A 22,283-nucleotide genomic window follows, 5' to 3' on the forward strand; every position below is an offset into this window, starting at 1 on the left:
ATCATTTTACAGATGCAGTGACCCCAGTGTGACATGAAAACCTCTCGTATTTCGTCGAAGAATTCTGTTTCCGTGTAATTTTCTCCCTTTTACTCCCATGGTTTTTAATGCTTATTTGTCTTACTGCCAAATATTTGAATTCTATTAGAAAATATCGTGTTACATCACTAAATGATCAAGCTTTTCTCAGTAATAACTTTATCTAATACACACGCCCTGTTTCCTGCATAATGTATCAATAATGCAAAGCAAAGTTCTGGTGTTAAAGCTCTTTTGGCTCTCAGACAGATAAATATAAATATTTTCTTTGCATGACGCTTGTAGACAGGTCACGGAGGTCAAATTATAAAAACCCGCGTCCCTTCTTACATTTCAGTTTCAAGCTTTTCTGCTTACACTTATCATTACCGAGCTGAGTACACTTGACCGCGAAGCATGTCTTCAAGGCGCATCTTTTCCGCGGCCTTCCTCGTGCTGTGTTTAACTGGTTAGTACAAGTATTCATATGCTATCGTTGGCATGAAGCAAGCGCCCGTTTTTCTCTCACTTCTGGGCGCTTCAGCCACAAAACTTGAGCATTGTGTTCCTAGCTGCTTATCTCCTTTTTCCGTCTTCATGATAAAGGTCGTTATAACTCACGCTCTTTTGAAAAACATCCCTGCGCTAATTTGAAGTTCGTGAAACAGTTAAAATGGCGAATATTTGATAAAAATCGGCCATGGTCGACAGGACATTTTCAAATGGGAACATAGCTCAGTCCACAATAATGAATTTAATTATGCGGCCAATGCTGTGTGTTCCGTCTTTGACTGGTGATGTATCTTGCTTGAATACGAACTAAAATTTTGGTAATTTTTTTTCCATTTTCACCAATCGCTGTCACCGACATTAAGGTATCGATTCGGACATAAAATGCAAAGAAAAAGGAAACGAAGTTACTTTGGAGATTAAGAAATGCCATTTCTTTTGCATGAAAACAATGTCTCAAAATGACGTGGAAACTCTGATGCGTCTATTATGAGAAACAGAAGTTACTCAAAGTTATGTCAATCAAAATATTAATTGAAATAACTATGGAAAGAGTTGCCATATTATATTTCTGAAATTATCTCAGGAAACAGAAAGGCACGACTTTGGACGCGGGTCGAATTTTAAAGGGAAATCAGTGAGGGTTGAAATCAGTCAATTTACGCCTAGTAATGATAAAACGCCATGTGTGATGTTTTGATGAATCCGTGACATTTGCATCCTTTTGTCATGGATTGCAAAACTGAAGATTAAATAAACAAAACTAGGCTCCAAAAGTAAGCTCTTTTGCATTGAAAGAACCACATCATCGAAATCCTTCTAGAGACTTGTCATTATTTAACGCTTCAAGGGAGGGGAGGGGCTGTAGGATTTGAGGGGGTATCCCTGGCAGGGTTACAGTTGATGGGGGTGGGGGGGAACAGTCGTTGCCAACAGAGTATGAAAGGGGTAATGTAGAAAACTGATGACTAATAAACTGCCAATCATAAGAATATTATTTACGTATCAAGTAAATTTTTGTCGTGACACAACCAATTGCAAAATCCTCCAAACCCACCCCCCTCCCTCAGGCGATAATTAATGACCGGTCATTACAACTAGCAGGTCTGGTTTCCATTGTGTCATCGTCATGTCCGCAAGAGGAAAAGTTATCGCCGAAAAAGTTGAAAATGGACACCGCTTTTGTGAATATCTCTTCCACTCTAGAAGAGCCTGTTACAATATTAGGGATATCTTCAAATTGTTATAAGGTAAAAAATAACAGTTGAGTTTACGTTCGCGGGTATAACTATACATATTCATGCCCAAGAATATTAACGGTATTACAATTATTATAATAATAAGTTGTCATGAATTATTACTTTAGAAGGCATTGAAAAAATTTAAAGTGAAAAAAAAAAAAAAAAAATGAAAAAAAGAGTACAAAAACAAAAACAGCCTAAACAATCATACGGGGTAACGAACCATTTTAGCCTGCGAAATGCGCCACAATCCACGAGAAAGTGATAAAGATATCCATTTTGTGTTTCGTGAAAATTGGTGCTTCTTAACGCATTTATATATGTCGTTGCTGTCGATTCTTCCGCTAAATTCCCAAAAGAAATCGAACTAATTGCTCAAACAGCACACAAAGCAATGTAGGGTGACAAGATCGATAGCAATATCAAATGATATTCGAATGATTCCTTCCCAACTCCTTACAACCGTGCGTTCGTAAGTAAAGGGCAAGCGATTACAGACTACAGTTTTGGCCAATCGCAATAGTCAAGAGACCATAAGCAGTTCATGTTCTGGCTCTTGCAAAAGTCAAGTATCAATTGAAATGAATTCATTATCATAGACGTTTTCTAAATTTTTTTCCTTTCTATCTTTCTTTTTTTTCTATTTGTTTGTTATTGTTGTTCTTGTTGTTGCTTTTTTTTGTAGTGCCCGATACAAGAAATTATACCCGAGCTTCTCAGTAGTGCTCCCATTGTCGTAAGCACGCATTACAGTTTTACCCTCTCTGTAAAAATGAAAAATGGATCTCAAGAGTTATGCAGGTTTGAAACTCAGTAACAATTTTTAAATTCAAGTAGGAAGCGCAATTTCAGGCAAAGGGTAGGGGGGAGTGGAGGGGGAGTGGAGGGGGGATTCGAGGGGAGGAGTGGAGGGGGGAGTGGAGGGGGGAGTGGAGCGGGGAGTGGAGTGTCGACGACCGCAACAGACGGAGTAGCAGAAATCGACACTGCATAGGCAGGGGTGGGAAAAATAAAGCAGAAATCGACACTGTATAGGCAGGGGTAAGAAAAATAAAGCAGAAAGCGACACTGTATAGGCAGGGGTAAGAAAAATAAAGCAGAGATCGACACTGTATAGGCAGGGGTAAGAAAAATAAAGCAGAAATCGACACTGTATAGGCAGGGGTGGGAAAAATAAAGAAGAAATCGACACTGTATAGGCAGGGGTGGGAAAAATAAAGCAGAAATCGACACTGTATAGGCAGGGGTGGGAAAAATAAAGCAGAAATCGACACTGCATAGGCAGGGGTGGGAAAAATAAAGCAGAAATCGACACTGTATAGGCAGGGGTAAGAAAAATAAAGCAGAAGTCGACACTGTATAGGCAGGGGTAAGAAAAATAAAGCAGAAATCGACACTATATAGGCAGGGGTAAGAGAAATAAAGCAGAAATCGACACTGTATAGGCAGGGGTAAGAAAAATAAAGCAGAAATCGACACTGTATAGGCAGGGGTGGGTAAAATAAAGCAGAAATCGACACTGCATAGGCAGGGGTGAGTAAAATAAAGAAGAAATCGACACTGCATAGGCAGGGGTGGGTAAAATAAAGCAGAAATCGACACTGCATAGGCAGGGGTGAGTAAAATAAAGAAGAAATCGACACTGCATAGGCAGGGGTGGGTAAAATAAAGCAGAAATCGACACTGCATAGGCAGGGGTGGGTAAAATAAAGCAGAAATCGACACTGCATAGGCAGGGGTGGGTAAAATAAAGCAGAAATCGACACTGCATAGGCAGGGGTGGGTAAAATAAAGCAGAAATCGACACTGCATAGGCAGGGGTGGGTAAAATAAAGCAGAAATCGACACTGCATAGGCAGGGGTGGGTAAAATAAAGCAGAAATCGACACTGCATAGGCAGGGGTGGGTAAAATAAAGCAGAAATCGACACTGCATAGGCAGGGGTGGGTAAAATAAAGCAGAAATCGACACTGCATAGGCAGGGGTGGGTAAAATAAAGCAGAAATCGACACTGCATAGGCAGGGGTGGGTAAAATAAAGCAGAAATCGACACTGCATAGGCAGGGGTGGGTAAAATAAAGCAGAAATCGACACTGCATAGGCAGGGGTGGGTAAAATAAAGCAGAAATCGACACTGCATAGGCAGGGGTGGGTAAAATAAAGCAGAAATCGACACTGCATAGGCAGGGGTGGGTAAAATAAAGCAGAAATCGACACTGCATAGGCAGGGGTGGGTAAAATAAAGCAGAAATCGACACTGCATAGGCAGGGGTGGGTAAAATAAAGCAGAAATCGACACTGCATAGGCAGGGGTGGGTAAAATAAAGCAGAAATCGACACTGCATAGGCAGGGGTGGGTAAAATAAAGCAGAAATCGACACTGCATAGGCAGGGGTGGGTAAAATAAAGCAGAAATCGACACTGCATAGGCAGGGGTGGGTAAAATAAAGCAGAAATCGACACTGCATAGGCAGGGGTGGGTAAAATAAAGCAGAAATCGACACTGCATAGGCAGGGGTGGGTAAAATAAAGCAGAAATCGACACTGCATAGGCAGGGGTGGGTAAAATAAAGCAGAAATCGACACTGCATAGGCAGGGGTGGGTAAAATAAAGCAGAAATCGACACTGCATAGGCAGGGGTGGGTAAAATAAAGCAGAAATCGACACTGCATAGGCAGGGGTGGGTAAAATAAAGCAGAAATCGACACTGCATAGGCAGGGGTGGGTAAAATAAAGCAGAAATCGACACTGCATAGGCAGGGGTGGGTAAAATAAAGCAGAAATCGACACTGCATAGGCAGGGGTGGGTAAAATAAAGCAGAAATCGACACTGCATAGGCAGGGGTGGGTAAAATAAAGCAGAAATCGACACTGCATAGGCAGGGGTGGGTAAAATAAAGCAGAAATCGACACTGCATAGGCAGGGGTGGGTAAAATAAAGCAGAAATCGACACTGCATAGGCAGGGGTGGGTAAAATAAAGCAGAAATCGACACTGCATAGGCAGGGGTGGGTAAAATAAAGCAGAAATCGACACTGCATAGGCAGGGGTGGGTAAAATAAAGCAGAAATCGACACTGCATAGGCAGGGGTGGGTAAAATAAAGCAGAAATCGACACTGCATAGGCAGGGGTGGGTAAAATAAAGCAGAAATCGACACTGCATAGGCAGGGGTGGGTAAAATAAAGCAGAAATCGACACTGCATAGGCAGGGGTGGGTAAAATAAAGCAGAAATCGACACTGCATAGGCAGGGGTGGGTAAAATAAAGCAGAAATCGACACTGCATAGGCAGGGGTGGGTAAAATAAAGCAGAAATCGACACTGCATAGGCAGGGGTGGGTAAAATAAAGCAGAAATCGACACTGCATAGGCAGGGGTGGGTAAAATAAAGCAGAAATCGACGCTGTATAGGCAGGGGTGGGTAAAATGAAGCAGAAATCGACACTGCATAGGCAGGGGTGGGTAAAATAAAGCAGAAATCGACGCTGTATAGGCAGGGGTGGGTAAAATGAAGCAGAAATCGACACTGTATAGGCAGGGGTAAGAAAAATAAAGCAGAAATCGACACTGTATAGGCAGGGGTGGGAAAAATAAAGAAGAAATCGACACTGTATAGGCAGGGGTGGGTAAAATGAAGCAGAAATCGACACTGTATAGGCAGGGGTGGGTAAAATGAAGCAGAAATCGACACTGTATAGGCAGGGGTGGGAAAAATAAAGAAGAAATCGACACTGTATAGGCAGGGGTGGGTAAAATGAAGCAGAAATCGACACTGTATAGGCAGGGGTGGGTAAAATGAAGCAGAAATCGACACTGTATAGGCAGGGGTAAGAAAAATAAAGCAGAAATCGACACTGCATAGGCAGGGGTGGGAAAAATAAAGCAGAAATCGACACTGTATAGGCAGGGGTGGGTAAAATGAAGCAGAAATCGACACTGCATAGGCAGGGGTGGGAAAAATAAAGCAGAAATCGACACTGCAAAGGTAAGGGTGGGGAAATGAAGGACAACTTTCGGGAATTTGATAAAAAAAGAAAAAAAAGTCAACCAAACGTTTTCCATTTTATCTCAATCTGAGTGTGGCATTGTATATGTAGGTGTATTTGTCCAGTTTGAGATCAATTTACCTGCTGTGCTACCTGCGTTATTTAACAATTATTCCCCGAAGGTGAGGTGAATATCGTCGAATAATCCCCGAGACGAAGTCGAGGGGATTATTCGACAATATTCACCGAACCTGAGGCGAATAATTGTTTTAGTATAATTTCAGACCTGAACAACAGAAATTTCTAAAATAATAACATTTTAGTAACATTTATTAACATTTTATTCTAACATTTTATATAAACCGCGTGCAGCGGTTTATATAGCGTCATATAAGGAACCGCTCGACCAATCAGATCGCTGGAAATTCTTTGCTCAGCTCTGAAATTATTCTAAAAAGCAATATAACTCACCTGGACGTTAATCAGTTGAAAGAGACGTTACTGTATTTATTACCATGCGTTAACAGGAAGCTACCTTTCGATGAACAACTGCAATTAGGTCCTGAAATCACTGTAAATCAATTTCTTGACTTTTTCCAGGTTTTGTCCTTGATTTTTTCGCGTAGACGTTGACCATTTGACATGTTTTGCAGACTTAATTACCTTTTTGGCGGGAGAGGTTGGTACAAATATAATATCCATCAGTCTGATGACCAATCATCAAACAAAGTCACGTGTAAACTTGAGATCAAGAGGTCACCTGATTACCCATATATGCGTGAGTATCCGCCTATCTCATTCTACTCTATTGGTCAATCTTAGTGCTGAAAATCAAGACTCTATCTTGACACTATGGACAGTTAGGATCACTTGAGTGGCAGCCAATTTTTTTCTTTTTCTGAAATGAACAAAACGAAAGTATTAATAATGCAAGGAAAGTTCACGAGAAACAAATATGAGCAAAAAAGGCGAACAAAAGTCAACTTCTATAAATGGACGAACAAACGAACGTTTGAAACGTAATTTCCTGCTTTGTCTTTCTCTTTTATCATCAGCTTTGTGGATAGCCCTCGGAGCGCTATTTTGCTTGGCTGTTATATGGGCTCTACTCACCTGCATTGTAAGGTAATTAGTTACTCAAAATCAATTACTTTATAGAAGAACAATTTTGAACTACGTGTAATCTGCTTTGTGATTGGTCTTAAAACTGTGCTGCCTTGTCAACCGATTATGAAAAGCAATAAAACCAATCGCTATTTGCTTCCCCGAGTTTTTCCGCTCATTTTGTTTGTTTGCTTGTTTGTTTACGTTCTGTGTTCTCATTGATTCTTTGTGGTCTATACCTTCTTTTTATTGGATACTTTTTATTCTTTTATTCTTTTTATTGGATACTTTTTATTCTTTTTATTGGATAAAATTATCTTGCTTTGGGTTGGGAGAAAGACGTAGCTAATCTCTGGCTTTTTTGGTCTAATCTCGCGTCTACAAAGGATCAAACGCGAGAATGGCAGATCGCATAATAAATGCATACGATTCAAGGGAAACGCATACATAACAATTAATATAATATGTCTTACCATCCATTAGTGTACCATTAGCCTAATCTTGACATCGTTTACTCGAGTTCCTTTAGCAGTTCATAATACTGAATAATAATAATAATAATAATAATAATTTATTTAAAGTCGATAATGTAGGGAGTGGGTGCTCAATCTTTCGAGCCAGTGGCTCATGTTAAAAACACTCGACAAGTCATCGCTCAGTTTCCGAATTATCAAAGGGTTTCCATGAATTTACTTAAATTTTGGCTTGATTTCATGTATTTTCATAAACAGGAAGTGCAAAGTCGCCTGCAAGAAAGATGATTCGAACATTATGAATCAGGTAGGAGCATTGACATGTCCACGCTGAACCGGCCAGTTTTAATGAAACAGAATCATTCTTTAGAATGACTGATTAGGAGTGAGAAGAGATTAAAAATCTCCGTCATTTTAGGGAGGCAACCCCCACTGAAACCGTTTAGAAAAGCTTCACCTACAGCGTGAATTTCGGTGCTCAGTCTATCAGAATAAATAATTTAAAGAAATCATCCTGATTTTAAAGCCGAAAGGTCACGTTTCAAAATGTTTACTTCAGGAAACGCACATTTTTTTTGTACGTATCAGTTTAAGACTCGGTCGCTCTTCCATCTCTGATAATCCAGCAAGTTTATTCAAAATAAACGTTATTCTTTACAACTCAAAAAAGGAAGTTTTTTCCATTTTTCTCTTGTAGGGTGAGAGCGATGACAGAGAGGACACGGAAATGGTATGCTCTAATGAAGATGGTTATTTCAAGTTTGTTTTACTTGATTAATTGTCCCTGGTACCTTTGAAAAAGTTGATTACAACGTCCGAAAGCTAGCTGTAGTCAAAATCAAACCCTCGCATTGATATTTTTGATCGCCTCGCATTTCTAAGTTTTAATTGTTGTTGTTGTTTTTTTTTTTCTGTCAAAAGTATACAGACAACGATGGAGCTTTCTTTGGTAATTTAGTTGATTAGTAAATCACTGAACGATTAATATTATTGCTCACCATTAGCGAGTCACTGGAGAAGGAGAAGAACAAATGCAACCAGAGGTAAAATGCGATCTTGTTTCTCCTTTTCCTTCCAATTTATATTTTCTTCTTCCCCTTCCCTTTTCTTTTCGCTTATTCTTCCGTTCTTTTCCTTTATGTTGTTCTCTCCCCCCGATTACAGTTTATAACTTTTTTCCAATAATAAAGGACCTGAAGAAGGAATATATACCTATTTGATCAAAAGAAGTTTATGTGTCGCCATTACTCATAGGAGTTCTCTGTTTTTGTTCAGACTCAACTGAAAGCCAAGCCGAGAAGGTTAAAGTCTTTGGATACTTTTCGAGGGTATGTCATGAAACAGCATGAACATAATGAGTATATTGCCACTTTATTGCCAGTGAGATATATTCGACATAATTTTTTAGTGAAAAGGGTAATTAGACAACATACGCTAAAGCTTACCATCTATAGACTTGCCCAAAATGGTGAAAAGACCGAACTAAAAACAATTTCATTCTGTTTCATTTGAATTTAAAAGTGGACATTTTGTGTACTAATGAAAACGATACGATTCAGTTTTGGGCGGGGTGGAGCAAATTTTAAAATCGAGCGTTTTTTGATACGAGTTCCGAGAAACACCGTGAACCACTTTCTCGATTAATCAGCTCCTCACAAGATTCTTCTTTTTTCTTAGAGGCCGCTGTGATTTCTTTGAGTCTCGTTTTACGGTAATCGATGGAAATGTGTCCTAAAATTTCAATTGGAGCAACCCTATGCGTCGATCGTGCTCGAAAGTAAAGTTTGATTATACTTAGCGGAAATTACAACATTTCAACCCAAGTTTGTTTACTAAACTACTCTTTTCTCCTTTTGTAGAATTGCTATAACACTGATGATATTTGTGAACTATGGTGGGGGTGGATATTACTTTTTCGGGCACGCCGTGTGGAATGGTAAAGTATAACAAATCGATTTGAAACGCACGCCTCTTCTCTCTTTGGTCTTCTTAGCGGACGTAGTTTGGTATTTTCATCCAAAGCATTCTCCCTAGAGGGGGAGCGGATGTATTGGGTGACGGTACCAAACAGCGTCTCCCAAGGAGACTACGTGTATTCTCTCTCCATTTTGAGCAGTTAATGGAGACTTAAGCCTCCGACTTTTAACCTCATTAAAAACCGCTATTGGATATCATTTAAGAAATTACTCATAAGAGAAAAAAAATTAACGATTAAATTATTTAAATACTACCAAATGTTGTGTTTTGTGACAGTGATCTGACTCAATCAATCTTCTACGGCTGAGACAGCGGTATACTGATTCCATTGCTTCACTTTCTATATCTTTTTTTTAACAGGATTGCTGGTCGCTGATCTTGTCTTTCCATGGTACGTTGCAGATAATTAACAACTATTGGATTAGGTTGAGCATGATAGCGATAATTATCAAGGCCAAAGTCTGTGTTATCCGCCTCAACCTTCCGCTTCGCCCTTGATAATTATCTGTGGCCTTAAAGCTTTGGCCTTCATAATTATCGCTATCATGCTCCACCTCATCCAATATATGTTAATTGAAGGCCAGGATCAAGCAAGACGGTCATGAAAACAATTTCGAAAATGTCCATTTCCGATTGGCATTCGGTTCACACTAAAACGAAAGAACAGGGTTTTCTAATGTATCGCCTCGTACCCTCATCGAGTTGGTGTGGCCTGGATTGGAAATGATTGTTGTTATTCGAAGTTAAATTATTTCTTTCTACATTATTTAGCTATTTAGTTTTTTATTTATTCATCTTTTTATCTATTTCATTATTCATTCATTTACCACTCACTGATCGATTTTTGTTTATTCTAGGTTTATCTGGATCATGGGTGTCTCAATTACTTTATCTTTTCGCTCCTTGAGACGTAAAAAAACCAGAAAGCTTAGAATCGCATGGAAAATCCTGAAACGAAGCGTCATCTTGTTCGGACTGGGTCTGTTTACCAGCAATTGTAAGTTACTAATAAGAAGGTCTTCGGTTGTCAACAAATGATTTGCTTCGAGGCGATCGAGACAACAAAGTACCTATACGTGGTTTAGACATAACTACGGGCATTTTGAACCCACAAATGTTAGGCTTCGGTTAATAATAATAATAATAATAATAATAATAATAATAATAATAGTAAGGTTCCCGATATAATTGCACAATAGAGTAATTCTTCTGAAAAAAATATTTGTATAGAGCGGTTACTCCTATGGAAATTGAGTCATGCTCTGACAATGACAGACTGCAAGTCTCGTAATACTAACCCAACCGCCTAGTAGTATGTGTGTGCGTGTTTTTGTGTGTTGGGTATTGGTGCGTTCGTAATCGTGGGGTGTCCGCCAGGTGAGAGTTAACTGCACTTTTAGCACATGATTAGCTTTGCGAACAATTTGTATTCGTCTAACAAGATAGTTCGTTGTATCTAGGGGACATTGCTTGTAAAGCCAATCATGGACTTCTACTATAAAGTCATTTTATCGTTTCAGATGGTAATCTGAAATACTACAGAATCCCAGGAGTTCTTCAAAGGTTTGGAGTTTGTTACTTCTTCGTAGCCATGATGCAGTTGCTGCTGTCTCCGATGGAAAAGGGCGAAAAAAAGGTAGCATCTGATTAAAAGACAGAATACAAAAAAAGGCAGCATTAAAACTTTTGTACAAGCTCATTCTTTGTAATCGTGTAGCGATTGAATTAGATGTTTGAAAGTTTTTCTTACTCCTTGTTTACCGTAGAAGAGGTGGTGGGAAGTGTTCCGAGATGCGTTCGGTTTATGGAAACAGTGGATCTTTGTATTGATGTTACTCGCTGGCTATCTTACCCTTACCTATGGAGTAAATGTGCCTGGCTGTCCCAAGTAAGGAGTAGAGATTGTTTTATTTTAGAAGAGAGATGCTAAACACAATCTCAAATGCTAAAGCAGGTTCTGATTCGGAGTCATACATGTATGACCGAAGCAAACGTAAACACAAAGGCCAGTCAAAACAACTGCTTGAAGCGCGGGCGACCATAATTGACGAGGACGCACTTGGTTTAATAAGAAAATTTGATTTGATTGGCTACCGTAAAGAGTTTCTAACACTGACGCTTAATTTCGAGCGTTAGCTATTCGTTAGGGCTTGGTTTTTCTTTGCCTCTGACTGGTCGAGAGGGGGCTGTACTAGTTTTTCTGGACCAATCATGGAACCTTCTACAGCAATACTAACACAATTCCGGCTTAGTTTCAACAGACGATCAAAAAGTGACCAGGGTAGTTAACCTTGAATGATTTTACATCAACTGTGCTTGCAGTGTACGCTTTCTGAATGAGTTTATAACAGTTCGAGATTTGCCCTATTCGTTGACAACCGACTTACTGGCTGCATCTCGACTGCAGGGGTTACACAGGTCCGGGCGGCATTGGGCAAGGATACCCAGATGCTTTCAAGTGCACTGGAGGAATGGCGGGGTACATTGACAGAATTGCCTTAGGTAACCATCTTTACAGATTTCCTACCACCAAGGTAATGTAACAACATCATTGTTATTTCTCCTGACTGTGTAATCTCAAGATACATGCGTACTAAAGTTCTGAGTGCCATCGAGTAAATAGCAATGCCTCGTTAACCGCACTGCTCTTAGCCAGTAATTTGTACAGAGCATTTTATTCATATAGTGACCGGTACCGTTGTGAAAAGCCAAGGTTTTAACCTGTTTTAATTGTGATATAATTATATTTTAAATGATTACTCAATTCAGACTTTGGCTGCGACTTAGTTATTCCTATTAAACTATCTATCTATCTTTTTGGTCGGTCCTACATGTACACCTAATCACAAATCTCTCGCTCGAACAGGATGTTTACAAAACTACCCTACCATATGACCCGGAAGGTATACTTGGATGCCTAACTTCTATTGTTTTGGTTTTCTTTGGCGTTCAGGTAAGAAAATGAAATAAAAAATTATTTGCTATATCTATGGAAAAACAGGTGTATACAGAAAGGAGCTACCGTGAACAATCCATTTTATTTATCCTAATTCCATCTCTTTTATCGATATATTACGACATATTAGCACTCTGATCGTGTCAAATTTAACAATCATTTTGCAGTGCACTAAAAAACAAACAAACACACAAACGCAACAAACGAAAACAAAAGGAAAATTGAACAAACCTGCGAACTTGTGGTAGGGAGCTAATGATTATTTTGCCTCATATACATGCACCCTGCTTCTTGTTGTTACGATAAAATCGGCCTTCAGATAGTATATATACAAGCACAGACATACGGGCAACAAATATCTTTCACACCACATCGCATCGTCACCTTGAGTATATATTGGCCAATTGCATCGCAAAAACTGCGGCGCATTCAACGGAAATCGACATTGTTATGACCAAGTGAACTGCAGAACCCTTCTGCAGTTGAACGAACGATAAGAAAAAGTATGAATATATTAGCTAGTTATTTCGCCTCTGTTAGCCGCTTACCTGAGTTTCACATTCCTTAACCGTTTCAATTGTATTTCTTCGCAAACCATCACTAAATTCTCCACGTGTTCTGCAGTGCCAGCATCTTGTATGTATTGCTTACAGGCCTACAGTGTCCTGGACTACACGATATAGGTTGTAGGACATCTAAGATATAATTTCAGAGGGGTACAATACTTCGAAGACTTTCTTGAAGAAAGAGTGACTCTACCGAAAGCCGGATGAATGCATGATGACTAGGAAATTTGCACGAGCGATTTCAAATTTTCCTCGTTGTTTTTCACGGTCAATTTTGGTTGGTTAAGAAAACAATACTCAATTTATCGGATTCACACCTTGCGTGCAGTGAATAATTATCAGGTCTGTTCAAACAGCGTAGAGGAAATAAATTGTGAGAGCTTAGTTCTTTTGGATGATTTGACTTAAAATCAAACTTCTATGACATTACTGTCATAACAACAACAAAGAAAACAACAACAACAACAACGACAACAACAACAATCGTTGATTATAAGCTCCCTTGCCATGTAATGGCTGCCTGGAATAATTATAGGGGCTACCGGAGCCAGACAGCCAAGTGACAACATTAAGAACCGAATGGAAAAGCATTCTTTAGGGACCAGTCATTAAGTATCGCCAGGTTAAACACGAAGGCGCGCTATAAAAGGGCATTAGCCCCTCCCCTACTAATTTTGAATTCATCGAAAAAAATAAAGATGGCGGACGATGAGGAGAACCGCAACGAACACTTAGTATTTGTTATACTCGTCAAAAGCAATAAAACATACCCAGAAACGGTCGCAAAATATCAGTAGAGTTATTTTTCTGGGAGTAGGTTTGTTTGGATTACAATATTTCCTCGTTTCGTGTAAAAAACTTGCGTTATTACAGTCAAATTCAAATCGCCCGCCATTTTGAGTCTCCCTTACCCAACAGGCTATCCGTGGAGCTATCTTTGTCTATTGTGAGTCTTCATTTCACCGGTACAGTGGCAAGCAGTGAGTCACATGGTTTTCAGGGAGGAACAGAGTAGAGATCAGATGTCGCAAGAGAAGATAGCTTATATTCTCTTGGATGTCGCCAACACTTAGTATAAAAGAGGGATTATCGAAAAATGACTGCTGATTAACTACCAGTGTGGGGACCGCCCAGGCGATATTTAATGACCGGTTCCTTTCTGTATTCTTTTCTTCTTCCTGCTAGGCTGGTCACATACTCACCATTCATCGCAAACATAAACCACGACTCATCAGATGGATAATCTGGGCAGTTCTAATGGTGAGAGGTTTCATTGACGATCATATATTACTCAGAACATTTTATCTAGTTTTGAATCACGTGAGGGTTTGAAATAATTTTTTTTTATGTTACATTCTTCAGACTGCATTCACGTTGGGCCTGTGTGGAGCCACAAAAAATGAAGGCATCGTTCCAATCAACAAAAATTTATGGTAACAAAATGATGCATTTTATTTTTAAATTTCGCGCTCTAATAACTTGGGCCTTGCCAAAAGTCGCTTGGGTTTATACGTGCTATTTACACTGGCCGTAAAATGTAAATGCATGAAATTATCTTCTTTTAATGGCCAGAAATGTTTGTAAACGAGGAGGTATCTTTTTAGGTCAGTGTCGTTCATCCTAGCCACGGGAGCGAGTGCATTCTTTCTGTTTGCTATTTGTTATCTTCTGACTGACGTCCTGGATTGGTGGAATGGTGCACCCTTCTTTTACCCAGGTAAGAGTCTGGGAAAACAGCTATGACGTAGACACACAAAGGAATTTATTGCGACTACAAGAGACCCAATAATTGGAAACGCTTTTTAACTAGCTTATTTAATCCAAAAAAAGGGAAACGATTTCTGGACGATGCGTAGGTTAAATGTAATAAGCTATAATGTATTTTTTTGTCATTGACAAAACAGTCTGCTGTAATTTCGGCTTGTAGTTGGGATCACCTAAATTCCCTTGGGCTTATCGCTAACAAAATATCCTCGTGATGACGAGCTGATCTGTATTTTCGAAAGAGGGGACCTCATCTGGGTAAATGTGACAAAATTAATTCATTGTGTTCATGGTAAACTGCGATATAACGTTCTAGTCTCCTTGCTGTCTGTCAAATATTGTGATCCCAAAACAATAAAAGCTGATTTTCATCATTAAATATGGTTAAAAAAACCCAAGCGAAATAGCATCTTACAATTTTTGTACAAGAGAGAATCGCTACAAGCTCTCTTGTTGTATGATTTATTTTGTGGGGGAAAAAACACTGTATCAAAAGACTATAAGGATTGATTATTCTTATGTTCTCTTGGAATCTTCAAAAACAGGAGTGATTTAATAGGGATTAACTTTGAATTAAGGCCATTTTAAGGGTTTTAGCTCGACGCTCTATCCTCTCTCGATCACTGCTGATATTTTTCTTTTTTTTTTTTTTTCTTTTGATGAATGACTCCTCTTTTACAGGTATGAACTCCATTCTTGTTTACGTTGGTCATGGTATTCTGTGGAGACACTTTCCCTTCAGCTGGGAGATGGACGAGTATGGCGGCCACGCGGAGAAACTAGGCATGAGCTTAGCTGGCACTGCCTTGTGGGTTCTCATAGCGTATTGCCTATATACTAGAAATGTTTTCCTGAAGATTTAAAAGATCACACTTTGGAAAGGTTTTAAGGCATCATTACTACTGACAAGGACATCTAAGAGAACTTGAACATCAGGACTTTGCTCGGACTCGGTGCACTCTCGGTTACTGAGAGTAACCTATAACACAATGAAGATTGCCATGTCAGTCAGTCCAGTCTTGAAAAGAGCATTTCTTTGCTTTGCTAGAAACTAACGTATGCAGAAGGGCGGAGATGTTTATTTACGCACTCTGTTAAGTGCAATGAGATAAGGACTTACAAGTTACTATTAGATGTCGACGTTCCAAAGCTATTTCCTAGCTTTACGCTTACAAAAGTGTTCATAATTTCTTTAGGTTTTGCGCTCAAGTCGTTGGGCCGGCTATGTGGGTGGGAGGGGAGGGGAGGGGCGAGTAAATGTCAAAGCTAACCTCGGCTCTTGTTAAAATATAACCTGATTTTGCGTGCCATCGAATCGAACAGATGACTCAGACTGTGCAAAAGCGCAAAGATAAAAGCACAGGTCTAGGCATTTTTGAAGCATATGCTAGGTCTACGTCGTAGCTTTAAGCTCTTAGACGATCTTAGATCATTCCAACGCCCTTGTGTAATACTCGTAGGAAAGATTGAGATTAGCGAAATTGGTATAAAGTCCGGCTATAGCTTTAATGATGAAGGTGAAGGAGTTCAATAATATGAAAGAAAGAGGTTGATGTACATAGCCTTTTTGTTCTTTATCTTATGTTTTGCCGAAAGATACCTTAACAATCGACCTGAAATGCAACGTTATGAATGTGTTGCCTGTTTCTCTTCTTGTGAAATGGAAAAGAAACGAAATCACCTCACTCCATATGGAAACGCCACCTAAGTTCATTTTCATTTTAAAACGTGACTGGATTACATGGCTGTTTCAAGCTTTCAGAAAAGTCAGAAACGTTTAACTGCCTCTGCGATCGTAGGAAACACACTTTTGTCTGTTTGCCTCTATCGATGATCTTATAGAAAAAAAGACAAGCACCTTACTTAATGTTACAAAAATACATTGAATTTATCTAATTGTAATGCAAGCTGTGTTGCTCGTTGGGTCAGCTTCTCTTCGGCCAGGAGAAAATAATACCTCAGCTCATCTACTTTCGAACATGTTGATGTATCCAGTCTATGTATGGTGCTAGCCTTGTGTAATATGTATATCGACCGTAAATACCACAGCCCTCTCCCCAACTAACAAGACCAACGACGACCCATTTCAAAGCACCACCCATCAACACCCTCATAACAAAAGGACCTCCACTATCACCTGTGCACGGTCCGATTCCATCTCTATCGCTTCCAGCGCAAAATTCTAACGACTCGTTAAAGTGATAGTCAGTCGAGTTTTGGCAAAGTTTCGAGTCTTGAATTTGAAACTGAGCAGACCTTAATACCTCTGATGAGGAACTCTCCGAGTTGGCCGTCTCTCCTGGATTAAGCACTTGGGTGGATCCCCAACCGGCAACAAATCCATGAGCTCCAGGCGGCGTCACCCTTTCGTGGAATGACGAGCTGTTTTCTGCCTGTGGAGGGCAAACTTTTCGCACATTCTGAGTGAGTGTGACTCTGAAAGATAACTTGACTAGGGCAATATCGTTTTCTTTGTAGTCGTCGTGGTATTGGGGATGCATGATAATTTTGGTGGCAAAATACACGCGTTGCGAGGCTTCTTCTACGGTGCGCACAGTGTCACCGACCTTAATCTTGTACCTGAGGAGAAAACGCACTTAAATGAGAAACCTGGTACTGTCATAAGTTTTTTTTTTGTCCATGAATTAATCATAATAAGTCAGTTACCACGTAGAAATAAAGCTGCGGGGTTTTAACTGTTTTGAAGGTCTAGAGCTCTCCGAAGAATCGATCTCCAACTTAATAAAATATCATTTTCTGCGTTAATGTGGCAAGCTTAAATTTCTCTCTTTTTTTTCCCCTAAATTTCTTGTAAAAATTTCCATTCATTGTGCCAGTGAGTGAGGTTGAAAATGTTTGCTTAAGATGGATTTCAGTCATGACGATTAAGCCGGCAAAACACAAGGCATTGTCTGAAAACTACCATAGAAAAACTGCAAAAGTCGCAAATGATGAAAATTGAAATCGTTAAAGTTTGGCTTCTTTCTGTAATTCTTCTGTAATTCCTAGTCACATACTTAGAAAACTCACAATTCTGGTGGTGAAATGAGAGATTTTCTAATGTGATCATCCGAGCTTGTGTACATGAAGCAGTGGGCAGCAGTGATTATCCACTGTCGATCGATTAGGGCAGCTCCACAGAGAAAATGTTCTCTCCCTAGATACAAAATGGAAATGTTAAACTAGATAAGAACAACAATCTCTAAAGCAAATGCACAGCATCCCTTCAACACAGGGAGGACGGGGCCGAGGAAGGACAGACTACGTCAAAGGAATAAGAAAAGAAACCCATAGATTATTTTTTAGTGAAGAATGTGTTTTTGGTCACTTCAATTATTGATAGTTGTTTTTATGGTATAAGATTGATATGACTTGATGTAAAAGGTGTCTGCAGACCAGTTCATCGCCCTTAGTATAACTCGTATTTTCTTGGGGGATTTTGAGTTAATCAATTAGAAATGTGGCGGGAAAACGGAGTGTTTCTCATTCATGCGCTCGACCTCAGTTTCTCGTTTTCTTCGGTCTACTCTTCCCCGCGCCTATTTCCAGTACCCGACTTGATTTCGCATCCCGCTTAGCTTTGTGAAAGTTGTGGAAAGAGAAGTCTTCAGAAAAAGGGTACAATGTTAGGTACCATTGCATATCTCACCGGTCGTCTTGTCAATTCTATAAAGTCCAGCCTGCCAAGGCCACATTCCGCGGGTGCTAATCACACCACCCACCATTCGAGAAAGGCGGATTCTCTTCCTCTCGCCGCATTTGGAATAATCTGAAAATAAATAAATAGAACCGTTTAAAAATTTAGCAAGTAAATTTTTGAACTCCAATTCTTTGCTCACATACTATTTCAGTCGCGCAGTTTTATTTAAGGAGGGGATGGTGCGGTTTCTTTGAATTGCGAAGCTATTACGTACTTAGGTAAAAATAAATGGGGGAGGGGAGGTAAAGAACTAAAATACTTTTGTGAATTGACTGAGGCGGTTTTCTCAAAAACAAATTAAAAGGACAGTGGATGAACACTGTATTACCTTTCACCTGGGAAGGGGGCAGACACTTGGGTTTACGGTCACTCCAGGTCCCATCGTAACAAATGATTCTCCTGGGCCCTTGAATCTTCAGTGATTTTTGACAGTGGAAACTCACTTGTTTTGCATGCTTAAAGTTGTTCCCAATTCTGCGTCCTCCAACTGGCACTCCTGGGTTTCTGCAATGAGCTGAATGCAGTTATATGATGTTAAAAATTTTACAACACTCAGCCGAAAAGTGATCACATTATCCTGCGGGACAGGCGTTTTTTGTTTTGTTTTGCTTTTTCTTTTAAGCTAGTGGTGGCAAGCGCGAAACAAGTGTAACAGGCAAGACAAGATCCTCCTCTCCACGGGTCTCGCTCTCCCACGCTATCTTCGTTCACGCCTTGCCCTGGCCTCCGCATTGCTGAAAAACTTAGAAGTACGAAGCACGTTCCATAGGCTAAAACTGCGTGACCTTCTTTCACCAAAGAAAAATGAACGGGTATACCTTTACAAAGAGTTGGCTTGCCACTCCATTCACCATTTGCTTGACAAAACCTTCTACGACTACCAACGATTGAATATCGCTTGTTCCTGCAAATAAAATCAGCTCTACCACCGAACGTAGTTTTAGTCTCCTTGATTTTCTTCCCATGGGTTGGAGCTGGCAGACTTCCACAGTCAACAACTAGCAGAATGAAAACGTTTGATGGACATTAGAGATAAACGTGAATGGCATCGTTTAAGTGTTGTCGGTATGTTCGCAGACAATTTCTATAAAAAGGTCCAAACGTTAGTCACCGAGAGGTTGCTGGACTTTCGGTGTCTTCGTGCTGTTCAAGGGCTCATGGTCTCTTGTGCTGATCCAAAGTGTTTGCTGTTAAAAATTGTACCTAAAACACTTATTCAACCGTTAAAAAAATTTTTTAATTGTCCCTGGGTTATCAGCGTAGTTTCCATTATATTAGCATTCTACACCTGATTTTCGTTTTTAACACTACTGCTATGGTTGCGAGTATACGATATCCCTTGGACTGTCACTTTTTCTTTTTTTTTTGTTTTGGTTTTTTTTTTTGTTTTGGTTTCCTTTTTGTCGTTTTTACCTTTGCACATAGGCACTGCTTTGCTCCAGGTTTTATTTTTCAAGCACTCTATTACTGCGGCTCCTTGCAAGACAAATCCAGTATTACATGAAAATATCACCCTTTGGCCAACAGAGTAAGCACTGCCAAATTTTTTACCATGTTTGGGCACGCGTGGGCTTCGGCACTTTTTCGAAGCTAAAAATTAAAGCAATTTTCAATACTCATTTAAAATGACAAAAATAACACGAATGAAACATTTTGAAAAGTATAATTGTTTATGATACATACATTTCTCCTGTCGTTATCTATTCAGCTTGGCCAAATTGTAGTATTTTTATTTAAAACCCGAAAGCAAGGTGTTACGCTATTGTAAAAATATAAGAGGGATTTAGCCGACCATCTATTGAGGCATGCCCTTGTGGCTGGTGTCACGAACCAGGAGTCACGCAAGGCTATGCTGAAGGTTGCAAATTATTTGACGGTATTATGGCGTCATTTGTTTTTCTCAATTTATTGTACTTGCCTACACAAATGAATGTTGACTTCGTCCACGTTGTTCCTAAGCACTTCACAAAAACAAGTCCAGACAAGCGTTGATATCCTGGCTTACAAGTGTACAATATTAGGGTTCCTTCGTTGTAACCGCTTGATGTTGGCTTTGATGACTCAGAGCGAATAGCAGCATTGGTTGGAAGAGGTGGAGGTCCGCAAAATGAAGCTTTTGAAAAGAAGATTTACGCTTTTACAATGTCTTTTCGGCCAATAGATCGATGAGTAGTGGCGAATCATAGATAAATTGTGTAGGTGGGGAAAGGTTTTCACATGACTCCTCTATTTCTTAGACGAGAGAGAGTAGCCTACGGAACAGGCTTAACTGTTGTGTTGTTTGTTTTTTTTAGGCGAACGCAGGCAAGGGCGAGGTATGCGCGACTCGCGTACGAGGGAAGGCGCTACTCCCCTCGCGCGTGACTCGCACCTCACGCTCGCCTCTCACTTGCCTCCGTTCGACTGAAAAATGGACGTCTAATCTGCAAGCTAAGAGATAAAGAGATAGGGTATGGACTGTTTCTTTATCTTTGTTCACTAAAGTGTTTGGTCTTGAGAATTCGTTTCTTTTGAGGCTCTTAAACAGCCCATGACAGTTTAAATTTGTCGTTATATTACGGTATTCATTTGAACCGGAAGTGGGAAATTCGTGAGCGACTTTCCTATATTTTTACTCTCAAGGGGTAGCACGAAATTTTTCATGTCAAAAATCATTTCTTCTAGGCGGGGAGGGGAGGGGAAGGTTATCGCATCGCTGGAGCAAGACGTTCTTCCCCAGCCCCCTCCCCATAGTTTAAGTTTGCAAGGCGGTTCTTTCATTGTGTTATACAATAGCCTCTTCGCATGATGCCTCCGTGTAACAGATATCTTTGTTTATGCAAGACAACCAGCTGTTCATGACTCCGTACGAAAACGGGAAGTATAGAGTACGTACGTAAGAGACAAATTTGGGAAATCCTGCCAAGCGACCTCGAGGCGCAGAAATCAGGAGTTTCTGTTCCTTTTTCCTCAAAAAAATCGCTACGGCGCACGACATGAATAGATTTGGTTTATTCCTTAATTTGCTTTTACCACATTTACCGCTGCCGTGTTTCTTACTTAGTGCAAGATTGGCTTCATTTTGAGTTCTTAACTTAGTAAAATTCAGCAGAGATAGTTTCAGCTTGTTTTGAATAAAAGAATGACAGGAGTAACCATGTTTAAGTTCTTCTAGACTGATGAGATAATGTTTTGGTACAAAATTTTATTTACATGCTGTAATATTGTTAGCTAGGTGTTTGAATCTTACCTTCCACTAGCGGAAATAACATACAGCCGCAAAGTACCATTATTCCCAGAGCGTTGGTGGGCGCCATTTTGGTAATCATCTTTCAGGCGAAGCAATCAGTAAGAATGTTGGTGACTTTTAAAACTTCCTTTGAAGCTTAAACGGACAGAATTAAGAAAGATAATATGAATTGATTGAAATTACTAATTAAGAAAGAGAATATGAATTGATTGAAATTACTAATTACGATGGTTAGCTAAATTTGAATTAGGCTTGGTTTATAAATACGAAGCATCTGTTATTCCGGAGGAATCTGCTTTTTTAATGTTTGTTTGTTACAAAAATGAAGACGAGATTATTTGCTTTACATAACTGCAACATAATTGAAATCCTGATTAAGCTCAGTTGTTTGAAACGACGATTTCAGGCAGGAATGAAACTTTATCTTTGTTGAAAAAAAATTTAAGCCTTTGATACCCAATAGTAACAACAGTCGCCAGGAAATACCTTGCGGCCTTATCTTTCTCTACCGTGAAGGTTATGACGTTCCCAACCTGGCATGTTCCTGTTGCGCTGAATGACCCGTTTCTTCCCGTTGTTTAACCAAGCTTTCTTGATCAGATTTCTCTCCCACCCCCCCCCCCCCCCCCCTTGTATCCAAAACACACACTCCTTCAACGTCAACTATCCCGCTTCCCTTGACATCGGCAACATAAAGACCAGTACTAAAGACATTGCCATATGGACCTTGAAACAGAGACTTTGATTATAGTAATAA

The 22,283-nt window shown here is 39.8% G+C and overlaps 2 protein-coding genes across 4 annotated transcripts; one reads left to right on the plus strand and one right to left on the minus strand.

Annotated features, from left to right (window-relative positions):
* Positions 1-330: 330 nt before the first annotated feature.
* LOC111332777 (heparan-alpha-glucosaminide N-acetyltransferase) lies at positions 331-16,226 on the plus strand. 2 transcript variants are annotated; one of them, XM_022938213.2, is made up of 20 exons: positions 331-487; positions 1,630-1,778; positions 2,455-2,570; positions 6,411-6,535; positions 6,813-6,882; positions 7,593-7,641; positions 8,032-8,064; positions 8,339-8,377; positions 8,610-8,662; positions 9,194-9,270; positions 9,672-9,702; positions 10,169-10,308; positions 10,832-10,947; positions 11,078-11,199; positions 11,719-11,845; positions 12,178-12,264; positions 14,019-14,093; positions 14,196-14,266; positions 14,438-14,550; positions 15,279-16,226. In XM_022938213.2, exons 1-20 carry the CDS (start codon positions 436-438, stop codon positions 15,458-15,460), a joined length of 1,827 nt encoding a protein of 608 aa, XP_022793948.2. In that variant the 5' UTR covers positions 331-435; the 3' UTR covers positions 15,461-16,226. The 2 variants fall into 2 exon arrangements, with proteins under 2 accessions (XP_022793948.2, XP_022793959.2); XM_022938224.2 differs by having other exon boundaries at positions 339-487; positions 1,633-1,778.
* LOC111332800 (proclotting enzyme) lies at positions 16,079-22,162 on the minus strand. 2 transcript variants are annotated; one of them, XM_088756737.1, is made up of 9 exons: positions 22,013-22,162; positions 21,527-21,661; positions 20,216-20,410; positions 19,711-19,887; positions 19,116-19,295; positions 18,626-18,811; positions 18,247-18,366; positions 17,628-17,754; positions 16,079-17,177 (listed from the first exon to the last, which is right to left on the minus strand). In XM_088756737.1, exons 2-9 carry the CDS (start codon positions 21,603-21,605, stop codon positions 16,565-16,567), a joined length of 1,677 nt encoding a protein of 558 aa, XP_088612863.1. In that variant the 5' UTR covers positions 21,606-21,661; positions 22,013-22,162; the 3' UTR covers positions 16,079-16,564. The 2 variants fall into 2 exon arrangements, with proteins under 2 accessions (XP_088612863.1, XP_088612864.1); XM_088756738.1 differs by lacking the exon at positions 19,711-19,887.
* Between the last annotated feature and the right edge of the window lie 121 nt (positions 22,163-22,283).

Source organism: Stylophora pistillata, chromosome 4 (genome assembly GCF_964205215.1).
Source record: "Stylophora pistillata chromosome 4, jaStyPist1.2, whole genome shotgun sequence".
NCBI classification, from domain to species: Eukaryota; Metazoa; Cnidaria; class Anthozoa; order Scleractinia; family Pocilloporidae; genus Stylophora; species Stylophora pistillata.